We start from the raw sequence: 25176 nt of genomic DNA, 5'->3' as shown, positions 1-25176 counted from the left end.
CTAATAACAAAGCTGTTTGGGGTGTGGAAAGTGGATTTCTGGGCATTTAGGTTTTGGGTATTTTGTTTTTATTTTCTTTGTGGCTTGGTTTGGTTTTCTTGATAGTTTTATTTGTTTGTTTTTAATTATTGAATGGTTTGCCTCAGGCATCAGACACCTATCTATCAGATAAGGCATAGAAAAGATAAGAACATATGAGGAAAAATATTAGTGAAAAAAATGTGGCACAAACAGGTGAAAGAGAAAAGTATAAGAGGGTGGAAGTAGGGCAGAGGCAGTTTTATTTCTTGACAATTAGATATGAAAATCCTAGGTATAAACGTAACAAAAATTAAAATGGTCTTGAAGCCCACACTAGAAGGAATTACATTAGGAAATGTTTTTGATGTTTTTGAAATTTGACAGTTTTTTCTTGTCAAAGTGCAGAAGTCTCTACACAGCACTATTTATCCTCTTATTATAAAAGGAAACATCCTTAATGGATTTCTGTCTTCTCAGAGCATGAACTTGAGCAGTGATTTATTTATGCTTGGATGGTTACCTAAAAATAAGAAATGAAAATGCAGATGTTTGCATTTGTAAATGTTAATATGACAAGTTAGAGAAGTCCCTGTCTCATCCTGAGGTGTGCAGTCAAATGGAGAGGACAAAATAGACTGGGCTTTCACACACAGAGGGGGAGCAAGTAGCAAAAGTGTAAAAAGACCATGAAGAGTTTAGAAGTAGAGAAGGTGATTTTGAATTCTGTCCTTGATAGAACAGAAATAAAGCAAGGGAAAAGGAGGTGAGATAATTACAGGTTCCTGCAACTTACTTGGTAAAAAGCTTAGTAGGTCTGAGAATTATTACAAGGTTACTGACAGTGGCTCTCTTTACTTTGTAATATTTATAGCGATTATCTTACCATTAGACTGACACTACGGATATTTAATCTGCAATCAAATGACAAAATCTACCATGAAATGTGGTAAAGAGAAGAAATATGGCAACAGTGATTTTCAACTTTATTCATTACCAAAATAATAATTACGACGTAACTTAGGGCATTTCTGACTCAAGAATGGTTTTTAGAATGGTCTATGTGCAAATAACAGACCAAAATAAAGTTATTTCTTCCAATGAGATATTTACTCTGATGTTATTTTTGGATACCTTCCATCAAGCTTGGACAAGCTCCCACTTCTATAAGGAGCGTCGGATAATTCCACTGCAGTAAAGCACTGAGGAGACAGGATTATTGTCTCCTCAGACCTCCTCCCTTAATAGGAAGACAGAGGAAGAGGCATATCTAAAGGAAAACTGTGAAGTCTGATGAGCTAAAATGTAGTCTAGAGGTATTTATTTTTTCCATTGACTCTTAAAGGAGCCTAGGGTGGTCATAATCCTAATATAGGCAACAATTCTAATTGCATGAAATTAGATAAATAGCACTCAAGCCTGAATTAAAAAGCCAAATAGATTAAAAAAAAATTCACCAGAACCCTGCCTGAAAAGATCAGGCTCTGATTGGAATATCTTCTGTGTATGCCACATGTTTGTAAAATTATTTGCATGCCCACTCAGCCTCAGTATAAATATCATTATCAATAAATATCATTATCACTTTCATTGCCTTCATGTCTTTTACATTTTATCCTACAAACTCTGAAATCATTGATTTCAGAGGTAAATGTAATCAGTGTAGCTTATACTAAAGTACTTACTAGCAATGTGTCTTCAACAAATTTGAATTTGGACCATTACTTTTGATTATATGATAAGCATATCAAAAATAAAGAGGATAGATATTAAGATAATAACACAGCTTCAACAAGTGAAGTACATCAGAGTTACTGAAGATGAAATTATAACTTGCAAACTAGTTTCTAGTGAGCTAAAGTCTTTGCTCAAAAAAATTCAAATGACCATGAAATAAGTCAAAAGAAAATCTATTTGTGAAGTGGATCCTTAGATCCTCATTTCAATAAATATTTAATGAAAAGCTAAGAGGTAAACAAGAAAAAAAGGACAAATGTTTATCCTTTCCAAAATTTATAGAAAAATATATCCACTGAGGATATACACCTCAGCTTCACAGAACAATGAATGAATTCACAAATATATTTGCATATGCCTCACATCCAAGATTTCTATTCCCTTGCTCCTGGACACTATTTTTGGAAAAGCAGAGGAGGGTCCCTTGTTTCATTCCTCTCTTTGAAAAGGCTTCAAATATGAGAATACAATCTGAAAGAAAGTGAATCTAAATCAGTAGAAGAGTGGCAGAATGAAAGACCTGACAGAATGCCTCCCATCCCTTGAAAAAAATATGTGATGACAAACTGTTGGTCTAAATTTATGTATCTTTGTTCTCATCCTAAATGGATGACAATGATGTATTAAGGTTGGTAAAAAATGACAACATTGACAAAGCATTGATTTCATATTTCCTATTTTTTTGTACAATAATAAAATTATTATGGCCACTCAATTACTTTTTTTTCCATTTCATATAATGAATACAGATATTCTGACTATCAAATCTTCCTCATAACAAAAAACCTCATTGAAGACTATCTAATTTTTATGATCCAGCCTTCATTCTTTTTGCTTGATTCAGGAAATCACAGGTTATTTGCTGCACCTGTACAGAGAAAATCTATTCACTGGTATTCTGCAAGCAATTCTAGCTTTTACAGGTAAAAAAGTTAATTTTTAAGTACTGTCTTACTTTGTACAGCTTTACCCATATTTTTAGCATGGTACAGTCAGAGTCAGCCTGTCTTTGTGCAGTGCAGAGATTTTTCTCTTTACTCTCATCTCTCCCCGTGGGCTGAGATGCTGTAAATTGTTTCTGGACAAGTTTCAGAGCTGCCTGTAGCACGCTTTTAATGTACGTTCTCAGAAGACTACTGGGAAACAAAGTTTAGCTTTTTCAGCCTTGTCTGACATACACCTTGTTCCCAGAATGTGTTTAATGTATGTCTTTCCACTCCTTTATTCACCCTATGTAAGGGCATCTATTCATAGCTGGTTAGGAAGTGAGCAAGTGATCACTGCCAGCTCTGCTCCCAAGGTGCTATTCTTTGCTGGTTCTCCCTCCCACAGCAGGATACAGAGTTACATCAGGGGAACTTTGGTCTGGATTGCTTGGAGAATTCAGATGTCTGCACAATGGTGACACCTTGTCAGACTGACACTGAGGCTGTAGTTAGTAAAGCTAGAAGAGGCTTCTTCAATGGTTGGACTGCAGCGTCTAGAGCCTAGAAGAATAAAGCAGTGTAGTACCACCTCTGAAACCAGAGATGATATCATCAAGATAAGTCAGAATTTCCAGTTTTAAAGCTCAAGCCGAGTAGCAGAACTCTTCTGGATTAGAGGATATGGAAATCTCATTCCAGATATAAAAGGCAACTGAAAAGTCATAGACGGTAAATTTTATCTCCTTTTGTTATCTCCTGACAAAGTCAGGTGTGCTTCATGGAAAATTGCAAAAGCAATTGGGAAACTCTGGCTTCTGGCCTTCTTGCTGCAAGCAAATATATGTTTTGAATTATTCATGGCATTTTGAGCAGTGGTTTCATAACCTCCAACAATTAGACCCAGAATTCACTTGGGCAAGACAAGAGCTTTAGCTTCAGATTTAGTTTTGCCAGGCAGAATTCTCTGTATAGCATAGGGAGGACCCAGTCATTGATTGACACTTTTTTGTAATTAAATATTAAACCCTAAAAGTGATTAGTGCTTTCTAGTAAGGTAAGCATCCTGATTTACCTTTCACTGTTTGAAATCCTGCCTCTGGTGGTGCTACTGGCAGGATGCTCCGCTCCTATTAACATTCTTTAGAGCTCAACCTACACAGTGGCTTTCCCAAACACAATTTAACTTCCTGCTTTTCACTGAAGAAGAAAGGATTATAAAACATTTATAGGGTTGGCTTGCAGTAATAAGAGAAGTGCCAGTAGAACACCATGCCACAGGACAGTAGTTTGAAGGATTCATCCTTATATATAGCCACAGTAGAAATTAATATACAACATGCAGGGAATGTAGGTACGGGACAAACCTCTGTCTCTGTTGAAATTATTTATCTGGTAAAAAAGGTAACTCCGTATATTTTCACAATTCAAATTGGTTATGCTGTCCAAAGACACTTAGAAAAATCTGTTGTCTGTCTAAACACCAAAAAATGTGTGTGATACCTCTTTGCCCTTTTTATCTGCTGTCTTTTTAGCAGTGGATCTGCTACAACATATTTGCATAATTAGTTCCATCCCAGTTAAAACTGGCTTTGTTAGAAATAGAGAACTTTAAACCTCTCTGCATTTATATTTTCTCATCCTAATGATAACAGTGTGAGTTAAGGTGAAGGGAGGCTTCTTCTGGAGTGCTGTGTCGAGCTGGGGGCTCCTCAGTACAAAAGAGACATGTAGCTCCTGGAGTGAGTCCAGAGGAGGGCCACAAAGATGATTAAGGGACTGGAGCACCTCTATTACAAGAACAGGCTGGGTGAGCTGGGTCTGTTCAGCCTTGAGGGGAGACAACTGAGATGGAACCTCATCAATGGCTATAAGTATCTGAAAGGAAGGTGTTAAGAGGATGGAGCCAGGCTCTTCTAAGTGATGTGAAGTAATAGGACATGAGGCAACAGGCAGAAACTGATGCACAGGAAATTCCACCCGAACATGAGGAAGAACTTTATTGTGTGGGTGACCACACACTGGAACAGATTTCTCAGAGAGGGGTTAGAGTCTCCCTCACCAGAGATATTCAAGAACCATCTGGACACAATCCTGTGCTGGGTGCTCTGGGGTGACCCTGCTTGAACATGGAGGTTGGACCAGATGACCCACTGTGGTCCCTTCCAACCTGACCCATCCTGTGATTCTGTGAAATAAATAATTGAAGACTGCAAAATTGTTTTCCAAACAAGAAATATTATTTCAGAAAACAGTGCAATTTATGTATATTTCTGAATGTATTTGAACACCAATAGAAAGGAAAAGCTTTCAATAGTATGGAATGGTTCCTTTCTATTCATATAGAAGAGATTCTATAATAACCAATTCATTGTGAAGCAATTTCTGTCTCTTTGAAAGCAGACTTCTGAATAACATTTTCCCACTTCTGTTGGCTAGAAGGAACACTTTAAGACACAATTCTGAGCTACATAGGCAAAATCCTTGTGTCATTGGACTCAACAGAAACTTACCATTTACTTATATTAAATAGAAACTTAGCTCTGTCCTAGATAAAAACAAACTCAGATAGACTTTGATGCTTTCTTTGGCTATGTCCTTGCCTCCTGGAAGAAGTCCAAGAGGTTCTTTCAGGTTCATGAAACTCATAAGAAACTGTAGCTCCTGCCTATATTAAGGGAAGTTGGGAAAAAAAGAAATCAAGCTTCTTTGTGATAAGAGGCTCCTCATAAAATAAATTGTTGTCCTGGTGCTTTGCTTTGAATTTGATACCAAAGCAATACTGATTCTAGGGCACTGGGAATGGGCTAAATTGTGCAGAACTCTTGAGTGCAGATTTAAGGCAAATTTACAGGAGAATGCTTTCTCCAGTGTATTAAATTGTGGAAGAATCAAATACTATATGTTGGCGGGAAAAGATGAGATAAGGAAATTGAGAAAACATAGCTAAGGTGGATTCTTACAGAAGAAATTAAAACTATAAGTGACAGCTCCTGAATGGAGGTATCTCCACTGAACTCAATGCAACAGCAAAATTTGTAAGCGCTGCTCAGATGAGCAAAACAAAGCACAAAAGTGTTAAACTTTGCATCATCCGGCAGGCCAAAAAAAAGGACAGACGACTCCTGAATTCCAGCCCACAAGTCAGTGCTTCAGAGGCAAAGAACTCCGCTTTTACTACATTCACACACTTGAGCTTGACATGGTACTTCTGTTATTTCAGTGGGTGACAATCAACATGCAAAAATGTAAATCAAATCTTTAAAGCTGTTCACCTTTGAGAATGACAAGACTAAGTACTCAGGTGGGTGTGGAAGAGAAGGAAAAGGTACACATCCTGTTTCTATTTTCCTCCCATCCCATCCTTTATCCTATTTTCTTTCCCAAATTACAAAGAAAGCCAATCTGAAGCATTGCTCACATATCCCAAGGCTGTCCCTTGTAAGGTACCACACAGTCCTTCCTTCTTTCCTTTGAAACCTCTATGTGAGACATGCAGTGCAAATAAAAATACCAATGGCTTGCCACTGTGTTGCTCTAAGTAGGACAACCAGCTTCCCTCTCTCTTTAATTATATCTAATTACGGATGATCTTGACCTTTCTCAAGGTCTGTCCAGGCTCAGTGAGGTATCTGTAAATTAAACCAGATAAGGATGAAATTATGTCAGAAAAGCATGCTTAAGTTCTCAAGGAAAAGCAGTAACTCTTTCATTTGTGACACTTTATAGGCTGAATATATCTGGGGAGTCTTGCTGAATCCTTCAATGTTAATGAAGTATGGAAGCACTAGCCATAATGAAAAGTGTCAGGATCTGGCCTGCCTTAAAAACATATTTGTGCAAATGATCCTCTCTCCTTTAGAGTGAACAAAATTTTGCTTGCACAACTGGGATGCCTTACAAGTTCAAAATCATTGAAACAAGGGTAGTTCAACGTGTGATCAAGAACTGGAATGGGCTGCCCAGGGAAGTGGTGGACTCACAATCCTTGGAGAGATTTAAAAGATATGTAGATGTGGAACTTAGGGATATGGTTCAGTGGTGGGCTTGGCAGTGTTGGGTTAAGAGTTGGACTTGGTAATCTTAAAGTTCTTTTCCAACATAAATTATCCTATCACCAAATTACAATTATAGTTGCATTCTTTGTTTATACTTGTTCCAGCAGTACAAATTGAACTGAACACAAATGGGGAAATTACCGGCAAATTTTCACTGTTGGTTTTCCCTAAAACGACTGAAAAATATGGTCCATGGATCTATTCTTACTATGACAGGATGGTATTCTGGGTTTTGCATTAGAGCCAGTCATACATTAATGTCAAAGTGCCCTTGAGCACAAAGGAGAACAGTCACTGTGGTGATACTTGTAAATACAGCTTCATGTTTGACAAAGCAGCAAACTCCTCATTGTGCCACAGGGGTCAAGCATCTTCCACGTGACTGGTCACACAGGTAATGCTTCTAACTCCTGCACTTCCAACCACAGACTGTTCAGTGTAGCGTTAAGTGACAAAATCTATATTTAGGATGGAATCTATCTCTGTTAACTTTAGCCGCCAAACAGACTGTCTAATTTAAGTTAGCCATCAGTGACCTAAGTAGATTCCCTCAGTCAATGGAGATAGGTCTTATCATAATTGCATAGCTATCTTTATCACCTCAGCCATTTGTTTATCATCTGAAGCAATTTCTGTCTCTCTGTCATTTTCTTTCTCTCCCCCACTCCTCTTTTTCTATTCCTTTCTATCTCTCTGTCCCTCTACCTCACATTTACTTTTAAATAGAATTCATACTGTTGACTTCTGCCTATGGTCTCGTTTGCACTTTAATTCAAGCAGAGACATCTCTCTAATAATATTAATAACTGGATCTTTAAAGTTTGCTGAGGACAATTATATCCATTCCTGGCAAGAAGGCATTCTGCAGAAATACCATTTCTTTGACAAACACATTACTTGGCCTTAGTTTTGCTCAAGTTCATACGTATTGACAAGTCTTCAAGACAGAAAAGGACAAGTGAGGAATTTAAGAAGAGATTAAATACTATGTCAGGGTATCCTGGTAGATGGTGATTTTTTTCCTTCTTGATGAGTTTTGTCACCCAGAGCAGAAAGAAGATGGAGAAAGCATTGAACCATAACATTGTGGATGTGTTTGTGTGCATGTAATCAGAAGTCCATTGTTCAGTATGTCAGTATGTAGATCAACTTGGTTTTGCTGTTGTATTCCATATTTTAAAAATCTCTTTTTTCTATGAGACTGTAATAAGTGCTATAAATTCTAATAATTTATTATTTCTTTAATCTTTGTTCATGGTCTCCTAAGAAGGAAATAACTGTTTCTAAAGTTCAAAGCTTCCTGACTACTTTTGAAGTTATGACAGCACTGTTCTTGGGGAGGATTGTGATCTAGGCAGCTGTCCCCCAGGAATAAAAGTAAATTAATGGGGAAAAAAATCATAGAGATATAAAACGGTGCTTTCATCAATAGTGCTTTTCAGTTTTGCTTTATGATATGTCATCTGGTGCGGGAGGGGAAACAAAGTTGCCTGCACTTTGAAGTGGTAGCATGTTCTGAAGAAGTCATTAATGCAGTTCATACCTCTTCTTATGTACCTGATTCATTGAAATGCTCTGTGTTTGTCAGGATACCTTGCAAAACCCAGGCCTGCACAAGCAACCTGGAGGGCAAAAATCTGACAAAGAAAACTATTAACTGGAGAGCTTTGGTGTTGAAAACATAAAATATTTTTCAGTTAAGATGTTATAATTTTCTAGCTTTTTACAGAGATCTTACAGCTAGCCTAGCTTTCAGAAAAGTGCCTTACATTCAATTATTTAAAACTAAGAAAAGTAGATTTCTCTTAACTTCTTTTAATCTCAAGTTGAAAAGTTAGATCATAGGCTGCACTCCTTTTTCTTCATATTTAAATTATTAAGACAAAAAAATCTTTTCACATTATATTACAAATACATGAGTACATCCCTATAATTTTTATCAGTCTGCACACACTTTCATAATGTGTTAATGCCTGTCTCATACAGTTATTTCTAATCTTAACAGGGAATTTTAATGTCTTCTTCCATGGCATAAGCATCCCCTTAGTCATTTGATGCATAATTAACACAGTGTCTCTTGTATGATAAAAACCAGTTATTTCCTTTACTGTGTGCATATCGTGCAGCTTCCATTAAATTTCCTTTCTCTGAAGGGTCGAAGAAAGCAGAGGTCACTACAGAACTGTCAATTCTTGTGATAGATTGTACCTAATTACTTAATTATGTTGGTTGACTGTGAGAGATTGAAATGGTTAATGGCTTAAACACAATTAAAATAATCTGAGGACTTTTGCCCATTGTAGTGAACTGCAAAGAAGCAGCTGTCCATCCCATCAACACCCACCTGTCACTGAATATGCCCCCTAACTAGAATTTGGACTGTGCCGAGAACTTGAGATAAGATAAATGGTTCTGTTTTTCAGTTATCCCGGGTCTGGAGAGAAGAATGTATCCACAAGTGATACTGGAAGAGAGACTGGAATGCTGGTGGCTCAAACACTGAGGGGGTGAGCTGTCGATGTGCAAAGTACCTGCCCAGGTGGGGAGAGTGAGCACACCCCTGCAGGCTGCAGCTGGGTGTTGAACGAGATAAAGGCAAGGGGCAAACCTTGCGAGGCGGGTACTGTCTCTGTCCTCACTCAAGAGAACTCAGCTGTCATAACTCCCCTGCCGGGGATGTAACAGGCAGCTGTAACATCTTAGAAGGTGTCAAAGACTCCTGAAGTGTCATTTCATCACTCAGATGCCTCATGATCCACCGCATTCAGTGTGAAACTCCCCCCCACAGGGGAGGCACCTGGGGGTTCCCACCTGAACCTTGGTAAATATAAACCCATCCAGCCTCATGTTTCATGGGTTTTCTCCACCACTGTGATGGGATTTTCCCAAGAACTTGAGAGATTATTCAGTCTACAATTGCCGCTTTGACCAACAGACATCAAAATTTCAAGCCTTGTCAAGGACTCCAATTGGTGGTGACTCTATACCTTTCTACTCTTATTCCTTCTCTTTCTTTTCCTTATTTCGTTCTGTCTCCACCTCACCTTTACTGTTAATAAAAATTTGTACCATTGGCTTTGTCATATGGTCTCATTTGCACCTTAATTTGGGCAGAGGCATGTCTCAAATAATTTTAATAACCAGATCATGACATTGACCTATATGATAGTTATTGTATTGCATTATTTTAGCTGATAATGGATGGTGATATTTAGCCAAAATAGAAAACTGCTTGGAAATAAGCTGAATATCTCCATATTTTATACCCTCTGGAAGGACACTTCATCTGAGGTCTACTAAAGACCTAAGAAATTAAAGTGTTTTGAGTTTTCCTTCTATGTTTTCTATCATAGATTTTGCTTTGAATTAAATTCCATTTAGGATTGGCCCTCACAGGTCAGAGTAATGCCTGCTTAGACACCCATATAGAATTCCCAAAGGAGACAATCAGAGCAGGCAATGCCAGTAGGTGACCTTTCACAGATGTTCTTCCTGCTTACAGTAATTTGTGGGTTAAATGATTCCTTAGAGAGTGTTATCTTGGTACTTAACAGATGGACTCTTCTTCCCTGTCTTTTACCAGTGATTTGTCAACCCTGTCATCTACTAGAAATCTACGACCCTGTGGCAGGGTAACTACAGGTTAGTTACAAATTGCAGAGTAAATCCCTCACTTGCAGAAATGCCTTTTAGATTCTATTGAAGCTTTTTTTTCCTTTTATTGGAGGAGACCACGAACATCTGATCAGATTCACTCTTCATTATTTGCTCTCATGTGCTATCCATTCTATTCAAATTACTTGATGATGTACAGAATTGTCTTACCTCTTTCCTCACATTCGGTTGTTTTCCATGGCATTCCCTGCTCTATAAATACACTTCTCATACCTAAGCCAGTTCACAACTTTAGTTATCCTAGATGTCCTTTGCTGAAAATCTTCCAATTCTACTAATTTGGTACATTGCACAGAAAGCAAATACTAAACAGATTTCTCACTTTATTGCTGCAGTAAAACATAGAAAACTGGACAGAAACAAAAAATTGTTATATTTCACTGCATTGAGTTTGTATGTCAAGGTTTTGGTAGTGGAAGAGGCTACAGGGGTGGCTTTTGTGAGAAGCTGCCAGAAGCTTCCCCCATGTCTAACAGAACCAATTCCAGCCAGTTCCAAGAGGGACCCACTGCCGGCCAAGGCTGAGTCCATCAGCAGTAGAAGTAGCACTGCTATGGTAACATATATAAGAAGAGGAAAAAGTTGCTGCACAACTGAAGCCACAGAGACGAGTGAGAATATGTGAGGGAAACAGCTTTGAAGATACCAAGGTCAGCGGAGAAAAGGGGGAGAAGGGCCTCCAGGTGCCAGAGAAGAGATTCCCCTGCAGTCCATGGTGAGGCCTTTGTGTCCCTGCAGCCCATGGAGGTCCATGGTAGAGTAGAGATCCACCTGAACCCCTTGGAGGACCCCACACCAGATCAGGTGAATGCCCAAAGGAGACTGTGACCCTGTGGGAAGCCCACACTGGAGCAGGGTTCTGGCAGGACCTGTGGCTCCATGGAGAGTGTAGAATAGGTTTGCTGGCAGGATTCGTGACCCTGTGGAGAACCCTCACAGGCAGCCTGTGCCTGAAGGACTGCACACTGCAGAAAGGACCCGTGCTGGAGCAGCTCATGAAGAACAACAGCTCATGGGAAGGACTCAGATTGGAGGAGTTTGTGGAGGACTGTCTATTGTGGGAGGGTCCCCATGCTGTAGCAGGGGAAGTGTGTGAGGAGGAAGGACTGGCAGAGAAAAGGTGTGATTCTGTGACTGCAACCCCCATTGCTCTCCTCCTGTACCAACCACTGCAGGGAAGGAGGTAGAGAAAATCTGAAGTTGAGCCCAGGAAGAAGGAAAGGGAACGGGGGAAGGTGTTTTTTAAGATTTGTTTTTATACCTCATTACCCTATTCTGACTTGACTGGCAATAAATTAAAGTAATTTTCCCCAAGTCAAATCTGTTTTGCCCATGACAGTAATTGGTGAATGATCTCTCCCTGTCCATATCTCAACCCACCAGCCTTCTGTTAGACTTTTTCTCTCCCCTGTGCAGCTGAGGAGGGCAGTGATAAAAAGGCTTAGGTGGGCAGCTGGCATCCAGCCAGGGTCATCCCACTGCATACAGTTAGCTTCACTTTTGCTTCTACACGTCACCCTCCATTACATGAAGGGGAAAGTAATATGCTCCTTTAATTTTTGCAAATTATCCTTTCTAGACATTCAAACTACTGAATACTGAAAAGGTCAGATTACTGTAGTTCACCAGTGTAATTTATGATATGTCTCATGAATGCTAAGAAAGCACACATAGAGGAAAAAATGTAAACTGAATGAAAAAGAAAAAATCAAATTAAGCCAAGGATGGTGTTCTTCAAGAATAATAGTTGAGTTTTAATTTCCTATTTCATTTATATTCCATTTAAATGAAAAAACTACAGCGGCCATTGAAATATTTTGCAAATATTGATTCATCTGTACCTTAGTTAAATAAGTATTATGAAAGAACAGGGAGTGTGGTGATCTTCCAGTTAGAGCATATACTCTTACTTAAATTAAATAGTTTGCTCTCGTGGCAAAGGAGGCACAATTAGGAGGAAATAGAATCCAGAACTTCTTGGAAAAATTCAAAGTTTTCTTCTGACAATACAAATGCGTAATATTTTTAGAACTTTTTGGTATGCAACAATCCTCAGCTTGTTCCCAGATTCAAAATCTAGATTTCTAGGCTGCACCTAGATTCAAAACTTCATTGTGGTCCTGCTGAAGCTACCATTCAAACTACTCTAAACAAAGTCAAGGTCGAAATGACCATTTCTGTCATTACATGAGGCTGCACTTTGCTAATGCAATAACCTAGTAAAGAGACCAGTAAGGCTGCAGGTGCAATTTCTTATTTGAATCTATTATGTTCTATGACTCAATTCTATGACTCAGTTCCTGGCTACCTGAGATAACATCTCTTTCTCAAGGACATATTATTGTGTTTGAGTGTAGCTGAACAGCTGGAGTCAGGGGCTTTCTCATAGAGACAAATATGAGCTGCTCAAGGTATAGTCTGCAAGGGATACTTCCATTCTTATCTCACTCCTCCTAATCAGCTATAACCTAGAAATAACTTTTCATGGGCCCTATTGTCTTGATATTTTGGGGAAAAGGAGTAGGAGATAGATACATGAGCATGAGTTAATTCTGCAAGGAATTAGTTTAATATATCGACTTAAAACCAACTAGAGTAATATTTTCTGCAAACGAAATTCATTTTTCTTTGAGTATAAGGGTGTGGGAGACTGGAGAAAATGATTACTGGCTCAAAACAACTGAAGCTGGGTGGGGCAGGGCAAGTTCTGCCAAGGTGGAATGATGTTCTGCTCTAAACCCCAGCCATGAAGCCTCTAGTCCAGCCCAGGGGGCCTGTTGGTCACTGGCACACCTGAAGCAATGCCCCACATTCTGCCCCTGGAGCACCAATCAAGCACTTGAAATACAGGTATATAAGGTTGGATGGGTAGAGTTTGCTAAGTCAGTGCTTGGTGAAATGCCTTATTTTGAATGAATGTTTTGTCTTAAATTTTGCCAAATTTTTGGCCTTCTAAATTTTGTCAGTAAATTTGGGTTTTAACCTCCTGAGAACATTGTTGCTTATCTCCTGTGCACCCACTTCAGGGAAGAGTAGCACCACAAACACCTTTTAAGTAAACTCGCCAAGCAAGGACTGGGGCCGAACAAGGGGTAAGGTGTTTTTTAGAGAGAAAAGGAGTGAAATGTATCATTCCATTTAAGCAGGAAGGAAATGTATCATGTGATGCATTTTTTAATGGCATTAGAATTCCAAATACAGTTTGCAATGAAATTATATCTCTAAATGTAATCACAGAATCAACACCAATGGGCTATTTCATACCCATGTGTATGCAGTGGAAAATGGAATTTCAATTATTATGCTTGACATCTTATTAAACTTTTCTATTTTAATGTATTTTTTTCTCAACTCTCCTGTCCTACTACTCACAAGAGAAACTTTTTCTTCCTTGTATTTATTTATTTCTGACAGGATGGAATTCAATTACCATTTTTTATATTGAACCACTCTATTGTTATAAGCTACCTTCTTCTTTCTAAGCTCAAAACATGTATTTAGGTGAAGGCATTCATATCCTTCAGAGATATTTTTGTGATACTTTATATTTGTCTGGCAGTGTAGCACAATAGTGACTGAGCAATATAAATAAACAATAACAATAAATTTCAGTGAAACTGAGTCTCAGTAGTAGCAAAAGATATTATTATAGTTTGGTAATGGACACAATTGATTCATTTAGTCATTCTGGATTCTGGACACTTTTATAAGTATTTTGAATAAAATCTTATTTCAGGTGTGCTACAGAAAAAAATCCTCTTGCTTATACATGTCAGTGCAATAAGTCCTCCAGTAGAGTACTTTTGAATACATATTTAGGAAGACAGATACAAGTTTTAAAAGACAGAACTATGTTTTAAATGTCACTGTAATGTTTTACCAAATAAGGCTGTAAAGAATCTTCCAAGCCCTGGAAACAAAGTAATAGCCCCAAAGAAGCAAAACATCTTGAAAGCAACCATGTTTTGCTATAATTGGCAATCTCAGAACCCTTCCTGTGAAACTACTGGTAAACAGTAACGATTCACCATGTGGTACCCTCATAAGAGAATATGTGAACCACTTTGCAAAGGTCTTTCCCTCCTCTTACTTTATGGTGGGGTGCTTAGATGGCGGCAGGATTCATGGAGGTGAGGGAGAGGCCTCTTGTATAACAGTGCCCCACAAGAGAGAGAAAACTCTAGCTCTCACCTGTTAAAGGACCAAAAACTTGTCAAAATGACTAAAATAATGACTCTCAAGGTAAACCCCTGTCACTGGGACTTGGGATGAATCTCAGGTAGTGTCTTTGCAGGGCACCTTCTAACTGCTTCACCTCATATGACAGAGTGGAGAGAACCTAAAGCAAGCTCTGTTTGTAGGTCAAAATACTCCCTATGCTTTGTACTGACATTAAATTATACCTTGAAGTCAGGAGTCTGAACGGTGGAAGTGATCCTTTAAATGGGCAGCAGCACCAGCACACTTTAAACTATTCTTTCAAGGGAAAAACACAATGGACTCAGTCAAGTTATTCTAACTGCAGTTTAGTAGTCTTTATGAGGAGATCCTGGAAGGGGACCGAGACATGAAAGTTTTCTACATTTTCTACAGTATTCTACAGAGGAATTTTGTCACCAACCTTAAGGTGACAAACAAAGCAACAAAGTACTCAGAGTTTGTCTGTGACTTTACTATTGAAATTAATTTTTTTTTGAAAGGCTAGCATTACAAAATTCATAATTTTAGCTTTTGTTCTGAATAATTCCACCACATGATTGAACCCCTGTACAGTCTATAGCAGGAAAGAAAGCTCACATATTTTATTGTTCTGACTGTAGAGAAACCTGAAAAAGAAAAAAATATATTTTACCATCAATTAATTTTCTTCCAAACAAAAGTGATAATAGAAGGCTTATTCTTTTTACAGCAAAAGGCACCCTACCTAGACTTTGAATCATGTTCTGTGGTCTCCAGAATGCAGAAAAGCACAGCAGGGAGCATTGGCCAAATAGCATGAATAGCTAATTTTTAAATTCTTTTTTCTTTGAATTTTGATATGTGTGTCTTGCATCTCAATTTTGTTCAGCAATAAGACCCAGATGCTTTCTTAGAGTCATATTATGTTATTAGAAAGATAAAAAAAGTATACAGAAAATTACAAAATGTTATCGCATGCTATAATAAGATAAAGCTAAGCTCTTGAGTGTTATGCTTTGAATAAATGGTACATGAGTATTTGCCCTACACATTCAATAGTATTAGATACCACACAGGACTATTAATATTCCCATTTTGACCTCATAAATATATTCAGGAAGCAAATTGTCTGCTATTAACACACCCACTTTCTGTCCCCCGCTTCCCAAACAGATTTGGCTTAGTGTGAATGTAGGATGGAGTAATTTGACTTTTGCAATCACAGCAGACAGCTGTGAATGATACATGACATGAAAATGAATTATCTCTGCTCTTGCTCATTGAGAGCAGGGAGCGCTGTGCAGTTATTTTCCTGTGTTGTAGTCTGTGCCTGACAGGTGTGGAGTACAGGAAGCTAAAATAAGCCTTTACACCAAGTTTTATTAATTATTCTTATACATACAGAAAAATAGATTTATATAAATACCATATTCCTTAATTTCCTTTCTATCTCTCCCCTCTCTCCATTCTTCATCCCTGTGAGATAATTCCACTATGCTCCCAGTCATTCAGGCTTGATAGCAGAGTGCTAAACTTGACCCCTCTTTTCCCTGTCCACCCACTGCTAGGTTGTTCTTCAATGTCACCAGGTATTCCTCAGTAAGATGAAGAAGCTATATAATATCTTTTATATTTCTGATAACTTCTCCAAACTGATTTATCATTTCTCCTCTCACCTGATTCAGCTTTTTTTCCTCTTAGGCTTTATACTGCAAGCCTTCTGTTCCACCTATCAGACTTCTTTCTCAACTTAGCCTCATTGTTCTCCTTCACATATTGAGCCCCAATTTCAGTGATTTGGAGACTCTCTGTGGCTTCTTTGTGAGATACAACCTCCCTGTTAAAACCTGTCACTTCTATATATTCTCTCCCAAGCTGCCAATTGTTGCTTGGAGTTCAGTTCTTTCTGCTCCCTGGCCCCTTCATCTTCTCTTTCTTTTTCTCATTGGAAGAATCTACAATTTCGCAATTCAGCACATTCTCATTTTTTTTTCTTTCCTCTCCTCTGAGCCCTTAAATCTTGGCTCACTTACACCAGAAATATTTTAATTATTTTCTAATGCATTTTACTTATTCTGAGCTTACTCTGTGTCTGAGATACAGATTTGAACAACTTGTGCCTCATGTTATGAGCTTCAGTTATGAATAAGGGCAAGCAAGAGTGGTTTTGAGGACTTGTGTGTTAGTCTCTGAGTCAGTGAACCATGCTTTGCAACTGTAGTTTGAATAATTGTTTGAATTATAGCATAATGAGAGCATAGAAGCTTTTTTTTTCTGAATGCTTTTTGACAACGAGTTTTGAAAAAAATCAACAGCTTGCATAATGGAGTAAATATGACAAATGGATCCCTGTAAACATTCGTTTCAAATCTGAGTGTCCATAGAGAGGCTCCTAAAATCTCATGTAGACAGTCACATGAGCAATCTGCTCTGGAACGTTGAGAAGTCACACGTCACGGTGACTGCCTGACCTGCCTGGTTTCTCTTTGAATGCACCCCACGATTTCACATGACCCACCAGACACTAGAAAGACCAGCCTGCCTGACCAGCCCATGCCAACATTTGTGTCTGCTCCTGAGCAGTCCCTGGAAAGTAGTTGATTTCCAAAGAAACCACTCTGATACGCTACACTTAAAGCAGCTTTTTCATTAGCAAGTGCATGTGAGAGCCTACATTTTCATTTTCTGTATTGTTATCTTTTGTGTGCTTCTCTTTGTGACTCCAAGAGGATCAGCCACACAGGAAGTGTTGTGGTCCTTAGCATGGTGACCCATTCTGTACAGGTCAACGGGTAAGGGAGGGTAAAGGATTTGTCTCCTTTTCATTTGTTCTGGTTTGATTCCTGGACCACAAAGATGTTGCTTCTAGCTTATTTTGCCACCTGCCAAGCTCTCTTTCTCTCACATGGACCTGCAAAGGGGAAGATCCTTCTATATGTGTCCAACCAGCATCCTGGTGCGAGGACTGCAGCATATACATGGGACATGCCATGGGTGCTGCAGGATTAAGGTGCCAGTCAAATGGAAGTAATTTTTTGCTTTCTCAGAAGGAAAACAAATGACAGCTCTAGCTGTGCCTGACACTTCCTGAGCACCAGAGACTCTCTCTCCCTCTAGGGAACCTCAGGTTAATGAGATGGAAAATGCAGTCAGCAGATTCCATGCCATCAGAAACCACCAAACTTGCACAAACTCTCCCTGTACCTCTGAGCTGTGCCTTATTTCTAAAGCTAAAGGACTCTTAATACCAGATTCTTAGCTCAGTCTTGATATGATTTTAATATCTTCACTCTGCCCTTCATACTAATAATATTTTTAAAAGGAAAAGCAGAGGAGGTTGCCTCAGATACCGAAGTCTCTACAGTAATTTTCGGGCAGAAAATCAAATTGCCTGTGGGCTGTAGATTTTCATAGTGTGTATGCATAGCAGAGGTCACCTTTAACATTAAGGGCATGAATCTCGTTTTCCCTCCATCATTTGAGCTTCGGTGTAACGTCATTAATAACTTCAGCAGATTCACACTGACTGATCTGTGGGGTTACTAAGACCATTAATTTGGCCCAGACCCTGTATTTAAAGTGTAACTAATGGCAACAAAAACTCTTAACTGTGCTTTAGAGAGAAAATATAATAATGAAAAGCTACTGACAGCTTCTAGGAACCATACCAGACTGCTTACTTAATTTTATACAAATTTCTCTCATTGCTAGATCCCACCATTATATCTTTCTGAGATGAAAATTAACCCATTGCCCCAATTTTGCAGAGAGAATTGAAGTTCTAAGACATAAAAGGACTGTCAAAAGTCATTCAAAGGGCAAAATTACCTAGTTTTTTAGTCCTCTTATAGTTCATTACACTGAAAATATGACAAGCTGGATCCTCCAGAGAGAAGGCAGAACTGCAGTAGTATAGGACATTGAGAGAGGGAACAGAATGAAGTCTGGCTTTTGAGCTTGTTTTGAATTTTGATCCTGGAAAGACAACAGCTACTTGGCTACTTATAGAGTTCCTAAAATCCCAAAATATTAGTCCTTTTGTGTGAATGAGCTATTAGAGAGAGAGCCTGTAACATGAAACAGTCAGAATCTCAAAACTTCCAGTACAAATATGAAGGGTGCCAAATGTAGTGACTGCTAGAGTCATAGACTCAAAACATGTCCTGTTTTACTTGCTGTGTTTACACCAAGATGCAGTTGACTTTGAGGCTTTGTGCTGAACAGCTATGAGCTGCACTGTCACACCCCATTTACACTCACATACTCTTGGAGTTTGCTGGGAGAACTCCAAGTTGAATCTGCTGCTGCTGGTAGAGGCTTTCTCTTAACATTTTTGCTTGTAAATAAAAGAGCTATACCAAAAACAATTGCATCAAGTAATTCCAGACTCATGACCATTTTTGATGACATTTCTAGGGTCTAAAAAAACCAGCTGTGATAAGCAGTGCATTAGTTCAACGTGCTCCATAACAAGGTTTTTGACTACTTCACCAGTACTGAAGTTACCATCTCTTGCTTGATTCAACTATATTGGTGCTGACCTCACCCTAATACCAACTGCGCTGAATTATCTGTGCCTGCACTTTCCTTCCATCTCAAAACTTCCCAGGAAAAAAACAGTCAAATTCTGCTTCAGAAGTGGCAGAGCCTGAATTAAATTTATTTCTGATTCCTCTTTCCATGGCTACTTGCCTCCACAGATTAGAGAAAACATTTCTTTGCAGCCTTCCAGAGTATCACACCTTTCATACATTAACTATCTCCATTTGGCTGTGTCCTTTATGCACTACAGCCAGCACTTCTATGGCTAGATCCTGTACATAATTTCACTGCCTGCTGTTCTTAAGATGTGTGGATTTGTTGCCTTCTGAAAAGATGTCCTGCTCTATTGAAAGGTGCTTGCTTTTCTTGACTCATTTCATTGGTGCTTTTCAAATCTGTACGGTGACTTGCAAGGATCGACAGACCAAGGTTAAAACCACAGGGCTTAATCACTTGGATGTAGCATAGGGTACCTGGGGAGAGCAAATCTGTGACACTTTGGTTAATGGCTTTCTATCACAAGCCATAATTCTTTCAGCCAAGGCAAACTAAGTGATCTAACTGATGTTTATGGTTCTTGTGATACAGCAGTGTATTCATGTGGAGTATATCCACATGTGGATATCACTGGGGTGTGCACTCATTTGGGTGCATATAAAGTTTTGACCTTTGATATGATCATGTTTCTTTTGTGTTATTTGCTGTGACTGGCACAACCTATTGCTAACTGTTTTCCATCTTCCTCTTCAGCACTTTGTTACTTCTGATTTTGAGCAGTGAATTTCATGCTTTGCACCCAATAAATCACATTGCACAATGGCACAGAACTGTACTTCTATAAAAACTAAATTTTATCCAATTGTTACTGAATTTCCTAACAATAGTGTTTCTTGTACTGACAGGCAAAACCTTCAACATGGGTTTGCTTTTTTGACAGTTCACCTTTAGATCAAAGTCTGCACATTAGGTCTTGGTTCATTTTCACTCCTGGATGTATTTTCTTGTGAGAAACTTCTTATTAGTCCATTAAAATTCAAGAAAAATGATGCAAAAAGCGTGTAAGAACAGTTAAGAACATAGCTGTGATCAGTTAAGTATTAATTGTTGCCGGATTTCAGCTACAGTATAGACAGATTTTTCACAGGCTATTTTCACACACACTCTTTAGGGAAATAGCTTATGCTACTTGGTAAATCTGAATTTATATCTAACTGAATTATCTGAACACAGCCAAGTTACAGTATTATAACTTCTACTTCTAAGATTTACTATGATTCAGATCATCTCTTCTAAGAGTCATAATTTTCTGCAAAAACAAAATATGTTCTTTATGGCCTTTTGATTGTTTAGACTGTATTTGAGTTTCCTGAACATGTGCTATACATTTACATATTTTTCAATAGTAATGTTTTCTCTGCATTGAAGATTACTGTAAAAAAAATAAAGAAAAACAAAAAAACTCCACAAAAATCAAACTACTGGAAAACACTGAGACAAAAAATAGGCAGAACTTTTATTTTCTCATACAGATTTTATCCTTTATGTTTCACATCCTGCCTTTTTTCCCTTTTTGTAATATCAGAATGGGATTAGATCTAACTAGAATTTAATTTACTGTTTCAAGTGAATGTGCATAGCTATTAATCCTGTCAGAACACATTTTGATTTACATACTTTTAAAGACAGACCTTTAGGATTTCTGCAAAGCACATATTTCATCAGCAGTCATCCTAAGAACATTAGTTTAAACAGAGGTAGGCAAGAATTTCCATTTCAATTTCCTATTATTTAGGCATCTGATTTTGCTTAAAAACAGAAATTCTAGTATTTCTCTGAAAATAAAATTACTAAAAGAACTTTTGGCCAGTCAGCAATTTTTGTTACTATCAAGTTGAAACAATTTTATTGAGCTTTTTAATCTGAAATGAATTTTCAAAGGTTTCATTTTGCAGAAAGTTTGGGAAACATTTCAAAATGGCGACATGAAGATTTATACCACCAGAAAAAACTTTTTACAGTAAGAACATGATGTATTATTGAGTGCTCCCCTATTATTGCAGTGATAATGCTCTGCCAAGAGCTTCCTGATACAGTTCTTGGAAGGTGAATCTCCTCAGGCCTTCCTCATCCACTGGAGTGTATCTTCTGAAAGTAGTTAAAGTAGTAGTGGGGTTAAGTTGGTGCCCCAGCCAGCAACTGAGTCCCTCCCAGCCTCTTGCTCACTCCTCACACCTGTGGCTCTCAGCACAACTGTATGGGAGAAAGAATTGGAAAGGTAAAAGTGAGAAAATTTTGGGGTTGGTATGAAGACAGTTTATAGGTAAAAGCTGCACATGCAAGCAAAGCAAACCAAGGAATCCATCCACCTCTTCCCATGGACAGGCAGGTGTTCAGCCATCCCCAGAAAAGCTGGGCTCCAGCATGCCTAACCATTACTTGGGAGGACAAACACCATCACGTCAAACATCCCCAATATCTATATGCTGAACATCATGCTTATGGTCATATTCCATAGGGTTTGGAACATCCCTTTGATCATTGTGGGTCATCTGTCCCTGCTGTGTCCCCTCTCAACTTCAACTGTCTACCCTCAGGCTCCTCATGGGTGGGCAGTATGAAAAACAGAAAAGACATTGGGTCTGGGCTGTGCAGTGACTAAAACATCCCTGAATTATTGACACTGTTTACAGTACAAATTCAAAACACAGTCCCATACTAGCATCACAGAATCAGAATTAAATGTAAATAATTACATAGAATTATATATAAAATAATTTAGGTTGAAAAAGACCTCTGAGACCACTGAACCCAGATCAGCATTGTCAAATCCACCACCAAACCTGTCCCCAAGTGCCACAACCATGTCTTCCAAATACCTCCAGGGGTGGTGACTCAACAGCTTCTCTGGGTAGCCTATGACAATATTTGGTAATACCAGTTACTATGATGAAATTTAACTCCACCCCAGCCAAAACCAGCACATAAGTAAAGGCTGTACCTGTATGAAAATTGCATTAAAAAATTCATTTTCTTATCATCTTCTTTTCAGCTCTGTTACTCTACTGCCTGTGTGAATCTGCCAAGAATGTTGATTTACACCTATGGTGGTATCGAAGGACCATCTTGGAGGTTACCCTGTTGGGACTGCCAAGGTACCCTCACTCTCTGACCTACTCATCTTTCCTTACTGTGCAACCTAAATTCTCTACTTTCTCTTCATAAATGGTAGAAGAATTTATGCAAGATATTGATTGTTTCTGGTTGGTGTTGAAGAAAAACAGTACTATTAAACTTATACTATTGAAATGCATTTTGCTTTTGCCAATATTTTTAGCAGTCTATGTACTCTCCCACAGATACAATAGCATACATTTCCTAGCTTCACTGCTATCTTTGAGTAGACTCAAATATATGATGATAACTGAATAAAATATATAATTTTTGCCCTAAAATATTTGTCTATGTTGCTGTTTCTTTGTAAATCCTGGCAAAAATAGTCCAAAGGAACTATATCAACTGTGTAAAAAAAGATGTGGTATGTCCCAGCAGGAACTCTCTAGTCATTCAATTGCAAAAGTTACTCTGCTACATTCACCATTTTTTACAGCCTAAAAAAGACTATATAGAAAATCAAGAAAACAAGGGTAAACTGACCACATACTAGATAAATATTTTGTTTTGCCTGATATTCTTTTCTTCTGCCTGCAGAAAGAAAAGTTTCTTGTTCTTTTTGACAGTCTCTTCCTCTGTTGTTGCACTGCAGTAAGGAATTGCCTGCAAATTCAGTCTAGAATTCAGTCTTAGTGCCTACTACACATTTGCACTGATTACTGTAAACGTCTCTGAAATTAATATTGACTATGAGGACAGAAGCAGGTTAAAAAAACCCGGGAAGTAAATGTTCAAGTAAAATTCAGCCCCATTTTCTTTCAGCTGAGAGCATGATTAACTACCTTTTTCATCCTGAAGTAAAATCCAGTTTATAGTTGAGTATCTGTTTTTAAACTTGCCCTCAAGAGAATGTGCTTGATGTCAGGGCTGGTTTTAAATCCACAGCAACATCCTCTTTTTGTGCAGCAGGACTAAGGCAACTGATGTCTGTCCCATAAAAGACACTACAAGCACACTCTCCAAAACTTGTCCATGTAAACAGCAGAACATCATCTCTGGGGTTACTTCTCACATGGTTGTACCCGTCTGCTTCTGGTCTTGAGTCACACTGGTGTGTGGTCATCTAAAAATACATCTCTGGACAAAAAAAAAAAAAGTTTAAACTTGATTTGGTTCAGACATAATGTAAGATTTAGCGGCAGCTGAACCTGAGGCCATCATGTTTTCTTTTTAATTGCTAATCATCAGAAATTGCCCTCACTTGATCATTATTACTCTAATGGCATAAAATAATAGCATACTACTACTAATAATATAATAATATATTGATATTAATTAATATATTAATATATTATATATTATTATATAATAATATAATAATAAGAATAATGGCATAAAATAATAGCATACTAATGGCATAAAATTATAGCATTTAACCACTGTATCATAAATTTTTGTCTAATTACTTATGCTCAGGAATCTTTTTTTTGTTGTAACACCTTGTGAGAGCTATGGAGAACAGTAAGAGGCGGTATATTTGCCAAACTGTTTTTCCTTGTATTTACAGTTGCTTTATGTTCTATATAATCTCACATAACATAAATACACAGAGTGTAGACTTCACAGAAGACTTTTTATTAAACACCTGCCTTTCCTAAACTGTCCTCCTTATTGAAAGTAAATATATTCTACCTGTATTGACAGACAACTTTCTTTAGACAAGGGGAAGCGCTGCTCTTTCAAGAACTCCTGAAACAGGTTGCACTTTTTTTTTGTTCACTGTCTTCTTACCTATTTGCGTACTCCTTCTGTTGCACCAAATATACAAGATAAGCTGGTCATTTCTTTCTCAAAGATAATGTGAACCTTAAAATAAAATCTAGTTTTGGAAAAATTTGAGTATTTAAATGGACTTATTTCCTGAATTCCTTTAAAATGTGTTGGTTGGATTGGTTTCCAGATTTTAGAGGAAAATATAAGAGATTTAACATACCTTTCAGAGACTCAAATATATAATTAAACAGGAGAAAATGTGTTTGAAGTAGATTATGACCCCAAAAAGTTAAGTAGGACCACTTAAATTTAATAAACAACTCACAAAGACTGTGATCAATCTTCTTTGTTTTTCTCCTTTTTCCTGGAGGAAGAGTATTTCAGATGGCATGGTTAAAGTTGATGACCAAACCAAGCAGTAAGAAAGAAAAGTAGATGAGTGAGCCTGAGATGAGCTTGGTTGGATCATGGTGCTAACACCAGCAAGGTGATGGGTTTGATCCCCACCATGGACCATTCACCTAAGGGTTGGACTCAATGATCTTTGTGGGTCCCCTCCAACTCAGAATACTCTGCAATTCTGAGTTGCAAAAGGGATTCAGAAAGAAACAAGTCATGGTTTTGTCTAATGCCTGAGTGCTGTCAGCAAGCTCCCCATAAGTTATCAAGCAAGAAACTCATAGGTGACAAAAGAGAAAGGTCACTCCCCACAACAAGTCAGCAAACGTTCCAAAAGGTTACACATTACTCTGACAGTTGTGGACACTGTACTTACTCCATGAATGAACAGTGAGGCAGCGAGGTATCATTAAAACTAGAATGATGCTATTAAGCTTTTATAGTTTGACTGGGATATGTGCAGCAACATTTTACTTAAGCTCAAGCCTGTGCAACATGCAATGAGGGAACCAATAAGTAGTGAATTACAATAATCAATATGTGAAATGACAAACGCATTAATCAACTTTGCAGCAGTGTCCCAACCTGGGAAGAAATTAGTTTTATATAGATCATATAAACACTAAATAAATTAAATACTGGGCCAAATGAATGGCTCATGTAACTCAATTGCTGATATATGCAGCCGGTGACACATTTGGATGATTACATTTTGACATGATATCATACTGAGTCAGGCAATTAGCATAACAACATTTTCA

The 25176-nt window shown here is 38.1% G+C and overlaps 1 protein-coding gene across 1 annotated transcript in view; it reads left to right on the top strand.

Annotated features, from left to right (window-relative positions):
- The window catches only part of KCTD8 (potassium channel tetramerization domain containing 8), a 153988-nt gene extending 131452 nt beyond the window's left edge, over positions 1-22536 (top strand). Inside the window, exon 2 of the mRNA XM_032109852.1 lies at positions 22182-22536. Within this exon, the coding sequence (XP_031965743.1) occupies positions 22182-22354 (173 nt within the window). The 3' untranslated portion in view covers positions 22355-22536. The remainder of the gene's footprint in view (positions 1-22181) is intronic.
- Positions 22537-25176: the final 2640 nt, after the last annotated feature.

The sequence above is a fragment of the Corvus moneduloides genome, chromosome 5, assembly GCF_009650955.1.
Source record: "Corvus moneduloides isolate bCorMon1 chromosome 5, bCorMon1.pri, whole genome shotgun sequence".
Classification (NCBI taxonomy): Eukaryota; Metazoa; Chordata; class Aves; order Passeriformes; family Corvidae; genus Corvus; species Corvus moneduloides.
The sequence above is the reverse complement of the archived record's forward strand: the minus strand, read 5'-3'. Positions and strand labels throughout refer to the sequence as shown.